The sequence below is a fragment of the Raphanus sativus genome, chromosome 8 (genome assembly GCF_000801105.2).
Source record: "Raphanus sativus cultivar WK10039 chromosome 8, ASM80110v3, whole genome shotgun sequence".
Taxonomy (NCBI): Eukaryota; Viridiplantae; Streptophyta; class Magnoliopsida; order Brassicales; family Brassicaceae; genus Raphanus; species Raphanus sativus.
The window spans coordinates 20,666,319-20,689,490 of NC_079518.1; the positions used below are offsets into that span (position 1 = coordinate 20,666,319).

General features: G+C 45.1%; 1 protein-coding gene across 1 annotated transcript; it reads right to left on the bottom strand.

The window, feature by feature from the left end:
• Positions 1 to 21,045: 21,045 nt before the first annotated feature.
• Positions 21,046 to 21,789, bottom strand: LOC108820203 (uncharacterized). Its single transcript, XM_018593178.1, has one exon. It carries the CDS (start codon positions 21,787 to 21,789, stop codon positions 21,046 to 21,048), a length of 744 nt encoding a protein of 247 aa, XP_018448680.1.
• Positions 21,790 to 23,172: the final 1,383 nt, after the last annotated feature.

A 23,172-nucleotide genomic window follows, 5' to 3' on the forward strand; every position in this document is an offset into this window, starting at 1 on the left:
GTTTCGGCTCTAGTCCCCTTCCGTGAGTGGGATCTCATCCATTTCTTCCACTTCCGGCTCTTCGGTATGCGGGGCCGGAAGCCTTTTCTGTAATTGCTATAAGACCTGGGTCTTCCCCTTAAGGGTGGTCTGATAGCAAGACCTAGCATTTTCTTGATCTCCCTTGACCGCCTTAATGCCCCAGGGGGTTGGGAACTTGACCAGCTGATGCAAAGTTGAAGGTACGGCTCCCATGTCGTGGATCCAAGGCCTTCCCAATAATACTTTGTATGATGAAGGGCAGTCGACGACTAGGAACTTTGTGGCTTGGTTTATCCCCTCGGCGTACACGGGGAGAAGGACCTCTCCTAGGGTTTGCTTGACTTCTCCACTGAAGCCTACAAGGGGAGTCGCCTTTCTGGTTAGAGCTGTAGGTTCCAACCCTAGGTCGGCGAAAGCCGAATGGAAGATTATGTTGCTGGAGCTCCCATTGTCTACTAGTATTCGCTTGACCAAGCAGTTTGCTATGTTAAGTGAAATGACAAGAGCATCGTGGTGAAGAGCCAGGATGAGAGGGCTCATCGCGGTCATTCCTAGTAGGCTTTAATAACTTCTGATCATACTTTGGACCGGCTTTGGCCCTACTAGCAACGTCTTCTTCCCACCTTACTTGAGCCCCAGTACGAGAGACAGTACATCCTCCATAATCCTGCACTTGTATTTGATCAGCTCCTTGTAAAGATCTCCTTCCGGAAGTAGACCCCTCTTAAAGGCTGAGATAGCCGTATCAGCGTTGCACTCAGGGATAGCCACCTTCGCTTGGTTGAAGCGCGCTATGTAGGAACGAAGGGGCTCATTCCTATGCTGGAGGATCTCGTAGAGATCATCTGAGTTCTTCTCTAGGTCACGGCTGCTGGCGAGCTACTCTACGAACTTATCGCTAAGGGCTGCAAATCGATTTGATGGATTTAGTAGGCAGGTTGATATACCACTGGAGAGGAGGGCCGGTCAAGGTTGATCCGAATCCTTTGCACATGGTAGCTTCCCGTGCATCTCGAGGGATTGCTACCACTAGCATGCGTTGCTTGTACTGGGCAATATGATTGTCGGGATCCCCGGTACCTTCATACATCTTTATGCTCGGGAAAGAGAACTTTCGTGGCATCTCCAACGAAGCAATCTCTTCCACGAAAGGTGTATCGGAGTAGGACCCCTGATTGCTCCTTCGAATAGGAGGAGCCACCCCTGAGAGCCTTTCTACCATAGATTGAATGGTGTCAAATCTTTCGGAGCCTACCCTTTCTAAGTAGGACGCTAGAGCCGGATCTGAGATCCCATGATCGTCGGGTGAGTACTCTTTGTCCTCCGTAACGGAATCGCTATCCAATTGTACTCGGGTCCCATCATTCGCGGCCCTCGGCTTTCTGGTTTGTCTTCGGTGGAGGCGGGTCGACGAGGTACTTCTTCACCATCGCGTGGAGTGTAGAGTGAAGCCATGGGTCGAACCTTAGTCTGGAACCGCTTTCGCTTGTTGCTAGCTTCTCTGAGGGTATGGTTCTTTTGTCGGAGGACAAGATTCTCCGCTTCTATGGCGTCTAGCTTCGAGGAGAAGTTCAGGACCTCCGGGTGTTGTCTCCCGAGCTTTGTGAAGATCGGTAACCTGACTCTGAAGAAACTCGAGCTTGTTGAGGAGCTCGATCTCTCTCGGAGTCATCTCCGTTTGGTTAGTATCGTCCTCTAGCGTCATTGTCACGTAGTTGGATCACTCCCCTCCTTCTAGCGCCAAACTGTTAGGGTATTTTTGTGTAGGATCGTTTAAGCACTACGGAACACTAGAGAATTTGTTTGTAAGAGTTGTAAATCGAGAGCAAAGAGATGTTATTGAGTTATTGATCGGGACTACAACGTTTTGATGCTGTATGAACCCTAGTTCTAGTCCCTAAACTTTAATCTCTAATTCTCGAATTGTCGATCCCTTATTCTAGGATTTGGGCTCCCCTTTTATATTTGTAGATGTCGGCTTCAAGTAATAGAACTCTTCCATAATCAGAAAAATGGAAGTTTCCCCTTAGGTAGAAAACTTCTATTTTGCTCCAAGCGGTCGGTCCGATCTAGGGGTCGGACCTAAGGCAGGGGTCGGTCCCTGGTTTCCTCTTGAACAAGGGTCTGGAAGTTGAGGACCTATCCGGAAGCTGGAGAAAACTTATGTCTGGATATTTTTCCCCAACAGTTCTATCAACAGTTTCATAACAAAGAAGGTGTTAAGTGGAAAGGAAGACAACCTGTTAATGTTTGCATCTTTGGGGACAAAGATGATCTGAAGAAGGGAGTATTGTGACAGGATAAACTGGTTATCCTTTTGGTTTAGTTATCTATCTTCTGGTTTAGTTCTTTAATAATTGGTTTATCTTTATGGTTTAGTCTTTTGGTTTAGTAAACACTATATGTGTGTCTTTGCCCTTTTACGGGAGAATCAATCAAAACAAATAAACAAACTTCTTAAACCCTAACTCTCTCTATTCATCATGTTCATCATCCACAATTAAGAATCTCTGTTCTTCGGATTGATCCTTCTTCCTTCGTGGTCAATCTCTAGGCTTTGGTTTACCTGGTTCTCGAGCTCACGGTGAGCTTTTGGATTGGATCTATCTACCGGTTACGTTTTACTGTCTCAAAAACTGATCTTGTGCAAGAGTGTGATATTAGTAAATTTTATAAGAAACTGATCCAGCTTTGTCTTCTTTTTATTTTTTTTAAAGATCCAGTTTTGTCTGTGTATCAACTTTTGTCTTTCACTAACTCTTGTTTGCACAACAAGGATCTAAACATTTTTTTTCCTATCCTCGCGACGAAAATGTTGTATTTAACTCATTGAAAGACTAACTTATTGATTACTTGCCCCGTTCGTTTCATAAACCATCCAGCGGCAGCGGCTTAAAAAAATGTACTGATTGCCAACCTTTGCAACCGTCACTCATGTCCAGGTTTATCCGTTGATGTCGTCTTCTTCGTTTCCCTCAGCGGGAGGTGTAAGGTCTTCCGAGGTTGTCTACTTTCCCGCTGGAGCCGTTTCGTTGGGGTTTCGCCTCGTTGGTTTCTTCGGGGCGTCTTTGTTGCGATTCTCCCGAATTCCTAAGCAGTCTTCTGCCGTTTCTAACTTTAGTGGCTCCGCGCGGGAGTTTGATTTTGGCTCTCGCTGTTAAGGTCTCGATCTGTTTAGTGAGAGAACTCATTAATTTTCATGTTCATCCAACCGTTTCTGGGGGGAAGCGAACAGTTCCTTCATCTGGTTTAACATCTCAGTGTTTGGCTTAGAACAAAAAGAGAGCAAAAAGATATTATTTCCGAATCCGCGTTTGAGCGTGAACAACAACTGAGAGCCTCGGCTACGAGAGTTGTCGGTAAGTTCGCTAGTCTAGCAACCTAAGTACTAACCTAGTTGAGTTGCAGCTCGATAAAAGCAGAAAATTGCCTAAATTGCTCTAAGTGCTAAGTTTGCTCTGGAAAAGTTTTCCCCGTGCTCATTGCCCCAAGCTCTCCTTATATACTCCCTTAAGGTCGGTTTACCCTCTTCCCCTTCTGCCCTTGGGCCGAATCTGTCGCGAGGCGGGCTTTTTCCAATTTTCGTCGATCTTCGTGTTTATCGGAAACTTGACATTTATCTTCGGAAAACTTGACATTTATCTTCGGGAAACTTGACATTTATCTCTTCCTGTAAAATACAAAATAAAAGATAGACCGTCATATCCATCATGGGCTTAATTTTATTCTAAAACCGTAAGTTGGCCGTTTGGTCGTGTCCAGGCCCTTCCGGGCCGTTTTAGACTTCGGGTGTTTTTACGATTTTTCTAAGAAATCACCTTTGACGTAATGTCGGTTTCTCGTAAGGATCTCAATCCTTCGTATAACTGAGATGACTGGTGTTCGAGATAACCGTGACCGTTTTATACGATGGATCAAAATCCTTTCGTCAACCGAATCTTTCATGACCTTTCCCGAAGTTTTCCTCGATGATCTTAATCGAAATGAAATAGGAAGGTTAAGCTCGCGGATTCGAGGATCGGGTTATGCAAACTTAGGCAAGGATGCACGGAGTCGAAAAAAAGACCGAGCTCGCCCGAGAGCGGGGAAATCGGGATGAATGATCCTCCCCCACGGGCGAGGCACCCACGGTCCCTTGATCCTTGCCCACGGGCGAGGTTCCCACGGTCCCGTGATCCTCGCCCACTGGCGATTTGACCTCCGTTTGGTGGTACTCGCCCATGGGCAAGGTGACCTTAATCATCGGTCCTCGCCCGTGGGCGAGGTGACCCGGCTGACTCGGTTCTTGCCCGTGGGCGAGGCAGATAACCTGTTCCAACTTACATTCATTCCCGGATAAGGTCTTAACTGGGCTAGATCAACCCTTGCTTTCTCCTGGGGGAATAAAGGCTATCCTTTGCTCGGATGACTACTTCCCGGAAAGATTTGATAATTTTTAAAAACTTAGTTGTGGGAACCGAAATTCGCACTGTCGATTTTAGTTAAGTTAAAACGTAGGAAAACTAAGTTGACCTAGTTTTCCCCGAGGATCCCGGCTATCTGCTGGGCCACGCACGACAGAGTTAAGACAAGTCTAATTTGAGAATAAATACGCAAAATAAGTAGAGCAAAAAGAAAAAATCTTATTTCCGAATCTGCGGAGAGCGTTTGGACAACAGGTCGAGATCTCGGCCGCAAGAGCTGTCGATCGTCGCTAGTCTCGAATCCTAGATCTAACCTAGTTGAGTCGCAGCTCGCTAAAAAAGGAAATAAGCGCCTAAGTTCTAAATTGCTCTGGGTGGTTTCTTTCTTCTGATTTTGGATCCCCCTTCCTCTGCTCCTAGCATTGCTTATATACTCCCATATGACGGTCTATCCTTGGTGGGCTGAGTCTGCCGTGGGCTGGACTTTTTCCATTTTCGTCGGCTTTCGTGTTTATCGGGAAAGTTGACATTTATCTTTTCGGAAAGTTGACATTTATCTTTTCGGAAGTTTATCATTTATCTTGTCATGCGAAGATAATTGTAAACCGTCGCATCTATCCCTTTAGAAAATCGTAAACTGGTCGTCCGATCGGAGTTGGTCCCTTTCGGGCCGCATTCCGGGCTTCCGCTGTTTTTCTACGATTTCTCTGAAAGGATGCTCCTACTTGGATGTCGAGTCTTTCGGAAGATCTTCGATCCATTGCTGAGGTGAATGGTGTTGTACGATAACCATCACCGTTTTATACGAAGTCTTCCTATCCGTTGACGTCTTAGGGGTTTTCAGAAATCCCGGAACAGAAAAAGGAGTTTTATTTATAAGGACTCGGAAAGTCGTGAAACACGGATTTCTGGCGACCCGGAGGCTTGGAACTTATGCACGAAGACTAGCCGTCCGACGACCCGAGCGAGCACGGGGCTAGCCGCCCGGCGACCACGGCCAGCACGGGCGCTAGCCGCCGGCGGCCACGGCCAGCACGGGCGCTAGCCGCCGGCGGCCACGGCCAGCACGGGGCTAGCCGCCCGGCGGCCACGGCCAGCACGGGCGCTAGCCGCCGGCGGCCACGGCCAGCACGGGGCTAGCCGCCCGGCGGCCACGGCCAGCACGGGCGCTAGCCGCCGGCGGCCACGGCCAGCACGGGGCTAGCCGCCCGGCGGCCACGGCCAGCACGGGCGCTAGCCGCCGGCGGCCACGGCCAGAACGGGGCTAGCCGCCCGGCGGCCACGGCCAGCACGGGCGCTCGCCGCCGGCGGCCACGGCCAGCACGGGGCTAGCCGCCCGGCGGCCACGGCCACGTCCGGTGTTGGCTGCTCGGTTCCTTCGGCGCGTTCGTGTTCTTTGCGTTTTTAGTTTTCCGTAGGTTTTTTCCTTGTGTAGAAAATGTTTCTAGCAGTTGATTTCGAGACGATGAATCTCGAACTTAATTTTTTCTTAAGGTTTCTCGATTAACAATTAGTCTCTCGAGGTTGCTTTTACATCTTTCATATTTTTCCGAGATTTTCGGACATCGATTTCGTCTTGACCGATTTTGACCCCAACAGTTAGCCCCCCAGCTAGCTAGGAATCGTAGGGTTTGGGGATCCTAGCTTGCGGTATGGTTCATGAGGAAAGAATGGAGACGAAATCGTATCGAAGGTCGGGGTGAATAGTAAATTTTTTTTGCCTATAAGTACTTGTGAATTTTTTACCATTCTTACTTCACCCAAGAATCTCAAGCTAATCTCTCTCTTGCAAATTCTCTCTCTACTTTTTAAGAAAAGAATGACTTCAAGATCGAAATTCTCGAGGAGGCAGTCTCACTCGTCTTCGGATAGTTTTCACGCTGAGGAAGAAAATCCGAAGCCCGAGGTTTCAGAGATCAACAGGAACGCGTACTGCGACGCTGTCTTTGGCACTGATGCTCCCCTTCCCGTGATCCCGATTCCCCGGCGACCTCTGAGGGCGCGTGGAGAAGTTGACTCACCGAGCGAAGTATCCCCTGAATATCTCGAAACTCTTCGAGAGTTTTATGGGGTTCCGGAGGGAGTTGTGTTTCGCATTCCCTGCGGGAATGAGAGTTCGGAGCATCCTCCGGAAGGTTACTTTACTTGTTACGAGGCGTTCTTGACGCAATGTCGACTGTGGTTCCCAATCCCTGGGGTCATTGTTCAGGCCCTCGACCGTTTCGGAATCGCAATCAGCCAGCTGAATGTGTCAGCTTTGGAGAGCTGGCTCGGCGTTGTGATTTTGAGTTACGAGTTAGGGATAGACCTTAGCCCTGCCGATTTCGAAGGGTTATGGAACTCCAAGGCGACGAGCATCAATGGAGTTTACTCCATGAAGGCGAGGACCAACTTTTCGGTAATCAATGGAGTCACCTCGCACGCCAAGGATTATGTCGATCGTTTCTTTTTTGTGAGGATAGACGGAGAGTCTGTCGAGGAAGGCTTTCTCCATCTATTCCCGTCAGACTGGTTGTACCAGCGAGGTAAGATTGTCGCATCCCCTCTCTTATAATCCGAAAGGCGAATACCGAACGTGTTTTTTTTTTTTTTTTTAGAGAACAGGTGTCTCGCGCATGTTCCTTCCGATCTTTCGGTCAGGAGGGATCTTTTTAGGTCGAGGCCTTGTTCCTGGAACTCCTTTACTCTTGACCGGATTCGAGGGGCGGTCGCGCTTCACCGATCGCGAGGTGGTACACGTCCCTGTGTGAACGATAGGTCCTACGTTTTTGCCCCTTTGAGGCAGAGGCGGAGACCTCGTAAAGATAAAGGGATCGCTTTCGAGACTTCGTCGGGAGATGGCGCGCCGCCGAGATATGATCCTGGCTTTACCTCAGAGAATCGGGATGTTCCTCCCCCGGGTGACTTCTTTGACGAACTCCCTCCGGCGTTTTCCCGTGACGAGTCTTTAGACAACGAGGAAAGGGACAAGGTGACTGCGGAGGGTGCTCGCTTGGTCAACGAGGTTTGTTTTTGAAACTTGAGTAACTCCACTTTTCTTTTTATTTGACCTCGGCTTCTTTGCAGGCCGTGAGAGTGTGGAATGCATCGATCGATGGGAGTTTCCGCACTGCCCGGCTGGCCCGTTTCAAAGCGGAGGAAACGGAAAGGGAATTTGCTAAGTATCGGCTGGAGGTGGAGGAGCAAAATCGCCGGCAAGCCAAGGTCCAGGCTCGAGCCCTCGCTCGTGCGGAAAGGAGCGGACGGAGAAGAGCTGCCGCCGAGATGAACCGAAGGGCCGAAATTTTTTCTACTGAGTTCGAAGCGTACAAAGAGGCTCAGGACTTTGTAGGTGATTTTCGCGAGTGCCGTGGTTCGGTCGGTACCCTCAGCAAGATGCAGCGTGAGGACTTCTCTCTTTCCGGCGAACTTGCCACGATGGATGGCTCGATGAGGATATGTGCCAGCGCCGAATCCTTTGTTCCTCCGATTGAAGGGAGAATTCGAGAACTGTGGAATCCTATCCAAGTCTCGGAGGATACGGCGGATGTAGGCGAGGGTTCAAACGCAGGCGACGGGGGTGAGGAGGTCGACCAGCCCGATTCTTCGTTCGGAATATCTCTAACCGACTGCTATGCATTTGATTATAATTTATGATAGGCCAACTGTGGCCGTTTGTATGTATGTGTCGCGACTCCTAGGAGGTCGCGTGACTTTATGTTTTTCGGGATCGGCCGTTGGTGGCTTTCGAATCCCTGTTATAAATGCCTTTTATGAACTATGCGTTTTGATTTATACTTTCGTCAAGTGTTGAGGGTTTGAATACGCGTAGTCACTTCGCATTCAATCTCTTTTTTTTGTCGCTAGGTCCGTAGGTCACTTCGTAGTGAACGTTAGGTTTGTAAGCGATAAGAGGCAAATTTTGGGATCTCGTATTCTGGATACTTATGCCTATGAGATGTCTTAGATACCAGCAAGGCCGGGTTTAGGGCAAGACCTAGGTCTACTTTCGGACTGAAGCTGTGCGATGACAAATCGGCTTTCGTTTTGCTTGTTTGCGATTTTGACCTGACTCGTACCGTTCTAGAATCTGCGAAGTGCTTATCGGCTTATATGATTCGTTTGGGTACGAGTCGAGCTACTTCCTTTACGAAGAGCTAACCAAAATTTGGATTTTTTGTATAGCGCGCTATGATATCCTTGTCGGATGCAAAAGGACTTCGTTAGAAGCCGGACTACGAATTTGATTGAGTGAAACGTTTCTGTATTTTTCCGTCGGGGCCAATCGACGGAAATGGTTTTTAGAGTCGCGGATGGACTGTTTAGTGGAGTTTTTAGAGTCGCGGATGGACTGTTTGGAGGAAAATGGAGAATCGAGACCTTTTGGGAACTAACGACGTCTCGCGTTCCTTAAAGATATGATTTTCGTTTTCCTTAATGTTTATGCGTTGAGTAAGCATTTGAATCAAAAGGATTTATCATTTATAATGTAGACTACATGCGAAAAGTGTTTTTGCGGGAGTACAAGGATATCCGTTCCCATCTCCCCCCCCTTTTTGGCGAGGGGGATAGCTGAACTCGTCGGGTTGCGACGAGCTGCCTACGTACCTCTTGCGAGGATCAAGCCATCTCGTAGTTCTGCTTCTATCACGGTTGTTATTACTCCACGATTTCTGGCGCCTTGACTGTTTCAGCTAAGTCGGCGGTCGCGTCGGGAGTTGGATCATCCGTTTTTTCGGCGACGGACTCGAGGATTTTTCCAGTATCCTGAGTTGTGGCCTGTTCGGATAAATCCGAGTTGCTTTTTGCTGAGTTCTCGGAGGTACTCAGGTTCTTCTTGGTTCGCTTCGGGTTAGCTACTGGGGCGTTCCGATTGCTGCGAAGTTTATGTTCGGCTAGGAAGCAGAGTCGCGACTGTTTTTGGCTTCCCCAGATTACCGCTGTTCCAGTTGGTGTTGGAAATTTGACGCCGAGATGGTAAGTGGACGGGACTGCCTTCATGGCATTTATCCAAGGAGTTCCCATTATGGCGTTATAGATAGCCGGGTTATCCACTACCGCGAATTCGACGATCTTCGTGACTTCTTTAGCCATGACCGGGAGTCTGATTTTTCCGAGGGTCATGGATGTGACGCCCGAGAATCCAGTTAGTGGTCTTGGCTCTGGGATGACTTCTCCGAGGGGTATGTTCATCCTCTGCAGAGTGTCGCGGAACATGATATTGACCGTGCTTCCTGTGTCGATGAGGATGCGGCCGACTTCGAGATCTTGAATCACCAAGTCGATGACCAGAGGATCGTAGTGGGGTTTATCGAGTCCGGTCGTATCCTGTTCCTCGAAGGTGATTGCGTGACTGGGAACGTCGTCCTCCGGACACCATCCGGGGCTTGTCTCGGCCTTCCGTCCGTAGGCTTTGATCGACGACACAGAGTCCTGGTAAAAATGCGATCCTCCGATGACCATGTTGATCCTTTGGCGGTTGTTGTTGTTTCCTTCGCCGTCTTGTCTCCGTTCGCGTTTTTCGCCCGATTGAGTTCCAGGAGCGTTATTGGGATTGGCTCCGTCGGTCCTCGGCGGACGGTCAGAATCTAGGATCAGGTCTTTCATGCTCTTGACCGTTGCTAGTTTGCCGTCGAGCAGCTTCATAATGAGTCTAGCGCCGAGGACTTTGCAGTTGGCGGTGGAGTGACCTCTCGTCTGATGGAACTCGCAGCTGGAATTGTCCTTGTACGAGTTCCGCGTCCAGGTGTTTCCGGAGGTCCTTCCTTGCTCGGAATTAACGGCGTAATTATGTTCGCCTTGGACGTCTTCCCCCTCGTGATGGACGTACTTGTCGTTACGAGAGGTTTTCTTCTTGCCGGACGCTTTCGGCGGTCCATGCTTTTGCGCTAGGATTTTCATCTCTTCTTCCATGATGATGAAATCCGTTGCCTTGTGGAGGGTATCTTGGATGGTGCGTGGCCTTTCCAGAGAAATCCACTTTCGGAACTTCGATTTGTACCAGAGGTTCTTCCTCAGGGCGTCGATGGCGACTCTATCGCTGAGGCCTGTTACCCTGGACATCACGAGTTTGAACCTCTTTATGTAGTCGCGGAGCGGTTCGTCTTCCTTTTGAATTAGGCTCCAAAGGTCCACGTCGGAAGTTTCCCTGTCCATGAACATGGAGAATTGCTTCAGAAAAGCTGAAGCAAGCTGGCGGAAACTTCCGATGGAGTTTCTTTTCAAGTGTGAGAACCATTCGAGCGCAGCACCTCTGAGGTTCTCGACGAACAGGAGACAGCAGCCGACATCCTTTTCCCGCTCCGGAAGTTTAGACCTTGCCATTGCAATCTGGAAAGACTGCAGATGTGCCTTTGGATCTGTGGTTCCATCGTAGGTGGGAAGCTTTATTTTCCCAGGATCCGAGACTCGCGCCTCCGTGATTCGAGAGGTGAACGGGGTTTTTCTCGACTCCTCGAGGAGCAGGTCGATCTCGGGGCAGTGCTGGTCGCGTGGTGAATCTGCGATTTTACCGCTTTCACCTCGGCTGCAGTTTTGGCGATGTACTCACGCAGATCGTGAATCTCGCTGGTGCCGTTTGCGCTCTTCTGTCTACGCTGGCGGCGATAGGCCCGAGTCTGGTCCTCAGCCAGCCTTTCTTGCTCTGACCAGTAGAGGTCTTCTTCCTCTTCTGTCATGGGTTTTTCGAAGGCTGCCGCCAGTCGAGCTGACTGACTTCGGGTCCTTCGGTGGTGGATGTCGGCGTCTTCGTCGGACGGATCCGATTGATCGCTGACATCCAGATTGATTCTTTCGACGTCGTCTCCTTCGTTGTCCCTTGCGGGAGGTGGAAGGTTGCCCGTCGTTTTCTTCTGCCCCGTCGGAGTGGTATCGTCAGGGACGAGTTCCGGGGATTTTCTCGGGGCATCTTTTTCTTGGTCTTCGGAAGGTCCGAAGTCCAGCCTCCTGACACGCCTCACCTTGGTGGATCCGCGCGGGAGTTTGCTTTTCGCTGTTAAGGTATTGACCTGTTTAGCGAGTGAAGCCATTAGTTTCTCCTGTTCTTCCGACCGTTTCTGGGCGGTGGCGAACAGTTCCTTCATCTGGTCCAGCATCGCGGTGTTTGCCTCAGCAGTGACCGTCGATACGTTTCCGTCAGGAGTCTTCTCAGCGTTGACATCGACGGCTGGTCCGTCGTGTGTTTGCTTGTCTTTTTCCGCGTCAACAGACATGCTTAACTGGGCGTGCGTAGTTGCGAGAAAGATAAAGCCGTGTATCCCCCTCCTTCTAGCGCCAAACTGTGGGAACCGAAATTCGCACTGTCGATTTTAGTTAAGTTAAAACGTAGGAAAACTAAGTTGACCTAGTTTTCCCCGAGGATCCCGGCTATCTGCTGGGCCACGCACGACAGAGTTAAGACAAGTCTAATTTGAGAATAAATACGCAAAATAAGTAGAGCAAAAAGAAAAAATCTTATTTCCGAATCTGCGGAGAGCGTTTGGACAACAGGTCGAGATCTCGGCCGCAAGAGCTGTCGATCGTCGCTAGTCTCGAATCCTAGATCTAACCTAGTTGAGTCGCAGCTCGCTAAAAAAGGAAATAAGCGCCTAAGTTCTAAATTGCTCTGGGGTGGTTTCTTTCTTCTGATTTTGGATCCCCCTTCCTCTGCTCCTAGCATTGCTTATATACTCCCATATGACGGTCTATCCTTGGTGGGCTGAGTCTGCCGTGGGCTGGACTTTTTCCATTTTCGTCGGCTTTCGTGTTTATCGGGAAAGTTGACATTTATCTTTTCGGAAAGTTGACATTTATCTTTTCGGAAGTTTATCATTTATCTTGTCATGCGAAGATAATTGTAAACCGTCGCATCTATCCCTTTAGAAAATCGTAAACTGGTCGTCCGATCGGAGTTGGTCCCTTTCGGGCCGCATTCCGGGCTTCCGCTGTTTTTCTACGATTTCTCTGAAAGGATGCTCCTACTTGGATGTCGAGTCTTTCGGAAGATCTTCGATCCATTGCTGAGGTGAATGGTGTTGTACGATAACCATCACCGTTTTATACGAAGTCTTCCTATCCGTTGACGTCTTAGGGGTTTTCAGAAATCCCGGAACAGAAAAAGGAGTTTTATTTATAAGGACTCGGAAAGTCGTGAAACACGGATTTCTGGCGACCCGGAGGCTTGGAACTTATGCACGAAGACTAGCCGTCCGACGACCCGAGCGAGCACGGGGCTAGCCGCCCGGCGACCACGGCCAGCACGGGCGCTAGCCGCCGCGGCCACGGCCAGCACGGGGCTAGCCGCCCGGCGGCCACGGCCAGCACGGGCGCTAGCCGCCGGCGGCCACGGCCAGCACGGGGCTAGCCGCCCGGCGGCCACGGCCAGCACGGGCGCTAGCCGCCGGCGGCCACGGCCAGCACGGGCTAGCCGCCCGGCGGCCACGGCCAGCACGGGCGCTAGCCGCGGCGGCCACGGCCAGCACGGGGCTAGCCGCCGGCGGCCACGGCCAGCACGGGCGCTAGCCGCCGGCGGCCACGGCCAGCACGGGGCTAGCCGCCCGGCGGCCACGGCCAGCACGGGGCTAGCCGCCCGCGGCCACGGCCAGCACGGGAGCTAGCCGCCGGCGGCCACGGCCAGCACGGGGCTAGCCGCCGGCGGCCACGGCCAGCACGGGGCTAGCCGCCCGGCGGCCACGGCCACGTCCGGTGTTGGCTGCTCGGTTCCTTCGGCGCGTTCGTGTTCTTTGCGTTTTTAGTTTTCCGTAGGTTTTTTCCTTGTGTAGAAAATGTTTCTAGCAGTTGATTTCGAGACGATGAATCTCGAACTTAATTTTTTCTTAAGGTTTCTCGATTAACAATTAGTCTCTCGAGGTTGCTTTTACATCTTTCATATTTTTCCGAGATTTTCGGACATCGATTTCGTCTTGACCGATTTTGACCCCAACATTAGTTTGGGAACTGGTTTTCCCGGAAACTCCAGGCATTGATTCCATCGTGACCAGTTTTGACCCCAACAACGAGCGACGCTAACACTATATGGTTTTCATCGGAATCATGTTAATCAAACAGACACAATGGATAATATAAAGCCAAACTCGATATTCGATCATAATCAAAAACAGAGATCGGAAATCAGAAATCTAAATGAGGGAGACGTATACATAAATGATCGAGAGTCAGAAGAAGAAGATGGTGATGATAAACATAAACAACTATCAGCTGCTTCATTGAGCACATCTCCCAGCTGTTCATACACTGTGCTGGTAAATTTGTTCTTCAGCTCTATGGAGAATCAATGGATCAATCAAATCTTAAAATCCAAGGCGACTCAAATATAAATGAAGAACTAAGAAGAAAATCAAAAGCAACTTACTCAGCCATTCTCTTCTGCAATCTTTTTCTGAAATTTTGAAACTGAAAGAGAAGAAGAAGAAATCAAACTGTCTCCAACAATATATGCTCTCTCTCTCTCTCTCTCTATATATATATATATATATATCGTTACACCAGCGGGAGCTAACAGTATTTAACCATTTACTTTTAACTAATATTTTTTCAATGCATGCATCGTTGTTGTCTACATGCAAAAACAACCATGATCAAATTGTTCAAATTGTACAAAAAAAATGAAAAAAACAGATATCTTGCATATGTGGGGTTGATTAGTTGTTGTGCTCCATATTGTCTACACGTGTTTCACAAGCTTCTTCTCCCTTAGGCAGTGCGTTCTCTGACCAGCGTTGGCAGCAGTGTCTGGACGCAAGGCTAGGAGCGGTAGTGAGCTTCTCAATTCTTTATAAGACAGATACCATAAGATTAAATGGAATAAAGAAAGTAAGGAAAAACAACCAGAAAAATAATGAATAGACCTTCTTGTTTCTGTTCAAACTATGCCATAGAGCTTTTTTTTCCAATGTTGGAGGCAGTAGTCTAGAGGTTCTTTTCAGCGGTTCTCAAAGCCTACAAAAGAGAGTAAATGTTGATATATTCACATGCAATTAGTGAAAGGTAACAATTAACTTTAAAAAAAAAGTTGTTTCATGTTTACCCTAATGTGATATGTTTTCTTCAACTATGATGTTGAGTGTGGCTGAAGCTAAGCCATCCACTCCATCGATAACCTTCATATGAGCTTTCAGCAAAGTGTAGCTAGATATTCCAGAAGCAGGTAGGAATTGAACATGTCCTTCATTGATGACACCCTGAAAAATCACTGTAAAAAAGCATTGTAACTATCCACAACAACACCAAAGTGTTCATAGACTAAACAAACACCAAAGCTATATATCATTTTCAGGTTTTCAGAGCTTCAGTAAACGCAAACAGTAATGTTTTTCATTGTAATCATGGTAAAGAAATAGATGATGTATAATCAATCAGAACTTAAACTGAGAAATCTAACCAAAAGAAATTCAATAAGTCTACCTTAACTAAAGATAATGTAGCTTCACGGTAAAACAACATAGAGTATGCGGAAGAGAATCTATCTTTCAACTCAGACGATGATCTAACAACAAACATTGCTTTCATAGAAGAAACGAACACTAAAATTACAAATCTTGATGATTAGAGGTTACAACAACAACAAGGAATCTAGTATATGAACAACGTAAACAATAACAATTCCATCGGAATCATGTTAAGCAAACAGATCGATGGATCATCCGAACTCTCGAGAATCAATTAAGCTTAAGAGATAACAAAAATCACAGTCAGAAACAGAGATTGCTATCGAAAATCTAAACAAGGGAGACTGTATACAGAAATACATCGAGAATCTCGTAAGAGCAATGGTGATTACTATAACAGTATACGGTTTCCATCGGATTCATGTTATTCAAACAGATCCATGGATAATATGACAACGTAAACAATAACAGTTCCATCAGAATCATGCTAATAAGCAAACAGATCGATGGACATCCGAACTCTCGAGGAATCAATTGAGCTTAAGCGATAACAATAATAACAGTCAGAAACAGAGATGCGATCAGAATGACGAGCGACAAAGCTATTATACGAAGGACGAGCGACGCTAACATTACACAGTTTTCGTCGGAATCATGTTAATCAAACAAATACATGGATAATATATATAAAGCTAAAACTCGAAATCGAGCACAGTAAAAAAACAGAGATCGGAAATCAGAAATCTAAACGAGGAGACATATACATAAATGATCGAGATCATAAGAAGAAGATGGTGATGATAAACGTAAACAAAGAGAGAGAGAAAAAAGAGAAGAAGAATACAGCTATCAGTTGCTTCATTGAGCACATCTCCCAGCTGTTCATACATGTGCTGGTGAATTTGTTCTTCAGCTCTGCGGAGAATCAAAGGATTAATCAAAATCTTAAAATCCAAGGCGATTCAAATATAAACGAAGAACTAAGAAGAGATGTAATTTTACAACTTCAAATTTACTTATAGTTTAGGATTTCCTCGAATTATATTCTCAATTACATTATGTTTATAACAAAGTAAGGTTTCATTGAGATAGAAATGTCAACAACCCCGCACTTGCGTTTTTCTCAAATGCGTTTTACTTAAAAAAAGTGTGTGGTCTCGTAATCTTCTCTTCTTCTCATCGATAATAAACCCTAATGCTCAAAATCATTCACCTAAATCCATAGATTAACATAGGAAGCAAGCTTAACTCTTGCCTATTAAAGAAACAGATGGAGAGGCTGAAGAAGCTTGATCACAGACGTAAGAAGAAGGCTACATCGAGTGAAACAATTGAAGAGGGGCACGATGCAGGAAAAGGTCAGGAGCTTGAGCAAATCGCCGCAGATGAGAGACGCAACAAACCTCGACCCGACACTGAGAGAGACCGTCAGGATGAGGATGTGGACCGAGATGAGGGAGAAAGAGATGGTGGTGATAACAGAGAGGATGAAGTTGAAGAAAATCAAGTAGAAGAGATTGTAGAAAATGGATTAGACGTGGAAGAAGAGAACTGTGAAGATTTATCACAACATTTTGGAGATGTTGCGAGAGAAGAAGAGAATGTAAGTGATGGAGAGTGTGGTGATGATATTTGGGATGATGAGAAGATACCGGATCCATTATCTTCCGACGAAGATGAAGAGGAGGTAGAACGGATAGAGTTGTTTTCCAATAGTGTTGACAGTGAAGAGCTTTTCGCATTGGGGAAGACGTTTGCTTGTACAGCAAATTTCAAGTTGGCATTGTTAATATACTCTCTCAAGACCCGTTACGACATTAAAATGTACAAGTCTACATCAAGGAAGATTGGTGCGAGATGCTCTGATGTTTAGTCGAGTTGCCCTTGGAGGATTTACTGTTCTTATGAACCAAGAAGGCACAAGATGCAAGTGAAAGTATATATCAATGAGCATAATTGTATGAAATCAGGCTACTCAAAGATGCTTAAGGTGTCCTCAATTGCTTGGCTGTTTGCAGAGAGGTTAAGGATCAACAGGAAGTTTACGAAAAAGGAGATGGGTGAAGAGGTCAAGAGAGAGTACAATTTGATTGCCACAGAGTAACAATGTGCAAAAGCGAAGTCTAAGCTATTCTGAGAGAAAAAAAAAGCCACGAAGTGCATTTCTCACGTATATGGGATTATGAAGCTGAGATAAAAAAGTCCAATCAGTATACAACAATGGTTATTGAGACTATTCCCGGTGCTACTCCAGGAAGCAAGCAAAGGTTTGACAGGTTATATGTTTGTTTCACATCTCAGAGAGAATCTTGGATAGAATCATGTAGGCCTATCATAAGGCTAGATGGTGCATTCTTGAAGTGGGATATTAAACGGCATCTACTAGCTGCTGTAGGAAGAGATGGAGACAACAGGATTGTGCAAATTGCTTTGGCTGTTGTTGAGATTAAAAATAATGCGAACTGGGAATGGTTTGTGAAGCCTTTGAAGTCAGATTTAGGACTACAAGAAGGAGCAAAAATAACAATAATATCCGACAAGCAGAAGGTTTGTGGTGTGCTTAGTTCTGTTTTTTTTTTCTTTTTTTGGTGCTGTGCTTATTTGATTGTGTTTTCTTATCAACAGGGACTTGTGAATGCTTTCAAGAATGAGCTTCCTGAAGCTGAACACCGAATGTGTTCAAGACATATCCTTGCAAACTGGAAAAGAGACAGTAAAGATCCTGAATTAAAGAGATTATTTTGGCAAATAGCAGGAAGATACACTCTAGGGGATTATCAAGAGCATATGGACACACTAAAAAAATATTGCTCAGGTGTGTATAACGCCCTTCTGAAAACAAACCCCAATACATGGTCAAGAGCTTTTTTAGATTAGGATCAGATTGCAATGACAACTTCAACAATTAGTGAGTCATTCAACAAGACAATTAGAGAAGCTAGAAAAAAAACCATTGTTGGAAATGTTAGAGGATATAAGAAGGCAATGCATGGTTCGTAATGCCAAAAGAGTTATCCTTGCTTCACGTTGTAAGACTAAGTTCACAAAGTAAGTTCATTTGGAGGTTGAACAGACTAAGGAAAAAGCAAAGGATTGCATTAGATATATGACATGTGGGAATGTTCATGAAATTGATGATGGAAGTGTCGCCTATAGTGTTGATATGGATTTGAAAACATGCGGTGTCTCAAATGGCAGCTCAGAGGAATTCCATGTATTCATGCTTCATGTGTGATAACTGCAAAGAAGCTAAAGATGGAAGATTTTGTGTCCAAGTATTACACAAGTAACATGTGGAGAGTGACATACTTGCGTGGTATCAGGCCGGTGCAGGGAATAAAATTATGGCCTAGGATGAATAGGCTACCAGTGTTGCCACCACCCTATAGACTAGGTAGTCGTGGAAAACCAAGCAATTATGATAGGAAAAAAAGAGCTAATGAATCTTCCAGTTCCTCAACAAGGCTTGGACGACAAAAGCGTAAGATGACTTGTTCTAATTGCCTAAACTCTGGTCACACCAAAACTACATGTTCTAATCCCACAGCTGAAAGAGAACCAAAAAGGCCAAGGGGTCGGCCAAGACTTCTAGATGTGGTATGTTTTCTTTTTTTAATCACTTTTTTAGTTGATATCATGTTGTACATGTCGTTTACACTTGCATTTTTTGTAGGGGGAATCAACACAAGGTCTTTCACAAGAACAAACTCAAGCTTAATCAGTTCTTCTGTCTTTTATTATGTAATGGTTCAGACCATCTCTTTTGTTATGTAATGACTAAAACCATCTCTTTTCTTATGTTATGGCTGAAACCATCTCTTCTGTTACATAAAGACTCAAAACTCTCGTCTCCTTGTCATCTCATTTTGTTATCAGCACATCATGGATCACGTATTTCTTGTTACACGTCTTTATTACGTTTTTTTTTTGAGAATTACGTCTTTGTTACGTTTCTTTCCCATCTCTCTTGACTCAAAACGGTTCCAACCATCTCTTTTATTATTTTGTTTAACACCATAACAACACATCTTCTTAATCATTATGAACAACACGTTCCTGAACATCAGCGCAACACAATTTCTTAAATATTATAGCAAAATATTTCCTTAAAGAAGTCAAACAATTAACTTCTTATCTAATAACTTGGTCCTAATAGCGAACAAACTTCTTCTCTTCAAAAGCAGCTTCTTTCACCCATTTAAATAAGTGCTCCAATAAAATTAACAGTGAGAAATTGATGAATCTTAAATGATTCAGACCATTTTTTCTTAACATATCATCACTTACATTGGTTTTGGTCAGAGAAACTTTGCCCCCATCTCGCTTACTCACGCACCTGAAGAACGCTCGACCAGGATTTTCTTGCGTCCTAAACGTCTAAATTTCACAAGCTCACCACACACACACACACACATGCTTGGAAATCCACGAGCTTCTGAAGTTGATCCCATGGTGAAGAGGAATTTTTTTTCTGGGAATTGGGAGTTTGCAAAGTCGATGAAGAAGAAGAGAATACACGAGTTTATGTTTTTAATTATAGAGTAAAACGCATCGTTTAATTATTTAACAGAAGTTTAAGCAAAATTAAAGGTTGACTTCGGAGTGTTTAAAAAGGCATGGTCAACATAGATTTATGATTATTTTAACAAAAGTTTGAAAGTTTGGAATTGTTTGGCTTATCCAACAGTTGAGACTTTTTAGCTTATTTTGTTAAGTTTGGGATTAAAATGACGTTTTTCCCATAGTTATATGTTTTATTATAAACAATTATTCACACAATTGAGATTCAGAAATATGGTCTTCAATATGCACATAAATTTTTGTGGCTATAAGATGCATGTACTGATAGTTTCATTATCATTAATTACATGATAAAAGTGATGTTCCAAAATTATTTATATTGGTTTAAAAACTAACAACTCATATATTACGCAAACGAAAATATATAAATGATAACAAATGCACAATATTTTTTCAAAACCTTCAATGACAATATAAACTCCAATAAATGACAAAGAAAACATTAGAATATAACTAAAAAAGAAGAATAACATATAGTAAATAAGTACAAACATTAAATTAGTACACGGGAAATGGTATGATGTTGTCATTGAATGGATTGACCTTATTTAACTTTCAAGTATTTACTATTTCATTATGATTCTTACTTTATGTTGGATTGAGTTTAAACTTTTACATGAGTATTTTCACTACCCTACATACAAAGTTGATAACAATTTTCACTTATACCCATGATTATTAAAATACAAATATTAACCAAAATTTATGTGGGAAACGAGTTCTTAATTATAAAATAAATTTCACATGATATATTCAAAAATAATCTTAAAACTATAATAAGAAGATTTATTATTTTTATTTTTATTTTAAATTAAAACATCAAACAAAATCTGTGCAACGAGTATGCCCATATCTAGTAGTTAAATAAATAGGACTATGAGTTAGAGCATAATTTTAAGAATATAATTTCACAAAGTTTATATTAATATTTGTTACGGGATCTGTGGAGTAATACTTTAACATGTATTAAGTGGACCTACCGCACGCATGTCCGATCATTAATATTCTTATATTGTTGTTTACATATTTATTATGTATAGTTCGTATAGTACTTGCATAAAAATTATTATTAGTGAATCAGACGACATAACTTTTATCTTTCATGGTCACTCCGTCTCTCTTAGTATATCCCTCTCTTACATATTCACTTCGTCTCTCTTTGTATATTTCTCGGTCTTACTCATTTTGTCTTTTTATATCTTTTTTTTTAATAAAAGATTTTCTATTTAAATGCAGAAGAAATCAAATGATACAGCTGTTGCTAGTGGGCCAAAGGCCCTATTACAAATAACCCAATAATAAAGAGGCCCAATCTGAAACTATCCAGTGATTAGAATCAAAGGAAAAGTAAGCGACAAGAGTACGGGAGAATTGATCAAACGATAACACCGATGCTGCTACTGATTTGAGAACCAGAGACACAAGAGGCGGGACGATTGAGTAGGATTTGAAGCACGATAAGAAGCAATCTTCCGCCTAAGCATCTGATCGATCTCCTTAATAATCGATTGAGGCGAACGAGAGGTGTTCCGGTGGAGTCGATTGTTTCTCTCTGACCAAATAGTGTAGACCGTTCCTTGCCAAGCCAGGAGAAGAAGCTTCCGAGCGAGTCTATTGCCTCTATGACTCTGTAGAGCCTGTAGCTGCAAGTTCCAGTGAAGAGAAGGGGAGTGGTTTTACCGGCCAGAGATGTTTATCCAGACTTCCGAGGAGAAAGCACAAGCGTAGTAAATGTGGTCCCTGGATTCCGGTGCGGCGTTACAGAGGAGACAATTTCCATCTGTTGACAGACCCCACTGTAGGATGCGGTCGCGAGTAGGGCAGCGATTCAACACCATAAGCCATGTTCTGAAGCTATGCTTTGGAATCCCACCTCCAAACCAGACTTGTTTATGCCAGGGAACCGTCGGCGCCTCCTGTCTTAAAACATCATATATCATTCTTGTAGAGTAGCGTTGTTGAGGAGTTCCTTCTGGCATCCATTGCATAGTGTCTTCAAATGGCACGATCTGGAGAGTGGATAGGTAAGTGTATATGCGCACTTGGCTCTCTGATCTGGCAGGAGGAAGAACCCAATGATCTTCTTCCCATAATTCAGCTAGCGTCACAGTCGATTGGATACCTACAGAGGAGGTTGTTTCCCCTTGCAAGTAGTCCCTTATCTTACCAAATGGTGACCAATTTGAAGTCCAGAAGTAAGTCCTTTCTCCATTTCCTACTTGATGCTTGATCCAGTCATAGGCAGTAGCTCTGAGCCGTAGTAATTTATTTGCTAACCAAGAGTTCTTCTGTTTTGTATTGATTACCCAGAAGTTGCTCATGTCGCCCTCCAACACCTCTGTAGTATACCATTTGGACAGATAGACTGCGGTTTGAAGAAGAGAATCCATACCAGTTTCAGGACCGAAGCCTGATTCCATAGAGCTAGTTTCCTTAGACCGAGGCCACCTTCCTTCTTAGGCGTTGTTACCTTTTCCCATGAAACCTTTGCTGCTGTGGGTCCTTCTGTTTTCCCCTTCCACAGAAATTTACCACATATGGAGTCGATCTCATCCAAGCAGGCTTGAGGGATGATGAATGCGCAAGACCAAAAGTTTGTTATACCCGCAATTACCGTAGATAGCAACTGGAGCCTGCCAGCGAGTGAGAGGGACCGCACCGTCCAGTTTTGGAGCCTGGATTTTATTGACTGTAGTAGAGGAGCACAGTGAAGCGGTCGATAGCTTCTTTGTACACAGCGGGACCCCCTAGATACCTGACCGGAAGCATGCCCACCGAGAGACCCGTTGCAGCTGTAAGTTGAGCAAGTTCATGCGGTTTCAATCCATCTGCAAATAGAGAAGTCTTTTCCATGCTGATTCCCAAACCGGAGCGTGCTTCAAAGTCTCGAAGGATCTCTAGAATGTTGTTAACTGATCTGGAAGAAGCATCAGAAAAGATCAGTAGATCATCTGCAAAAGAGAGGTGCGTTAGTTCTGTTCTTTTGCACTTTGGATGGTATTTGAATTTCCCCTCCTTTGCTGCCTTGTCCAGGGAATGGGAGAGACAGTTCATAGCCAACACAAACAAATACGGCGACAAGGGGTCACCCTGCCTGAGCCCGCGAGAACCTCTAAAATACCCATAAGTGGATCCGTTGAACCCGAGAGAGAAAGAAGCAGAACAGACACAGGCCTCAATCCATCTTATCAAGGGTTCTGGAACAGCAATACTTCTGAGGCAGTGGAAGATGAACTCCCAACGGATGGTATCGAAAGCCTTTGCGATATCCACTTTGATGGTAACTCTCTGCGCCCCTCCTTCTTTGTGATGTCCCTGCACTATATCTGATGCAAGTAGCGTGTTTTCGATGAGCAGGCGCCCTTGCACAAACGCAGTTTGGTTGGGCAGAATGACCTCAGGCAGAATCGTTTTTAGGCGCTTGACCAGCATTTTCGATATGGCTTTGTATGTGGTGTTGCAACAGCTGATCGGCCTGTAGTCTGAGATTGATGAGGCTCCTGGACGCTTGGGAACTAGTGTGAGAATGGTGGCGTTTGTGGATGTAGGAAGAAACCCAGTTGTGAAGAAATTTCTTATTGATTCGATGGTTTCCTCTCCTACAAGTGTCCAAGACGCCTTAAAGAATGCAGTTTGTCTTTCTATATCACTCATTTTTTTTATATTTATGTATATCTCTCCTCCCCCCTCCCTCTATCTCTTTCTCTCTCACTAGCTCATTTTGTTTTTTTTTTCTCTCGCTCTCCCCCTCAAATCTCACTCATTTGTTTTCCTTATATATGTTTATCCTAACTCTCTCTCTC

What these genes read in the sequence shown, in the direction of transcription:
- LOC108820203 (XM_018593178.1), bottom strand. Translation starts at nt 21,789, where the DNA reads ATGGAATCAGGCTTCGGTCCTGAAACTGGTATGGATTCTCTTCTTCAA.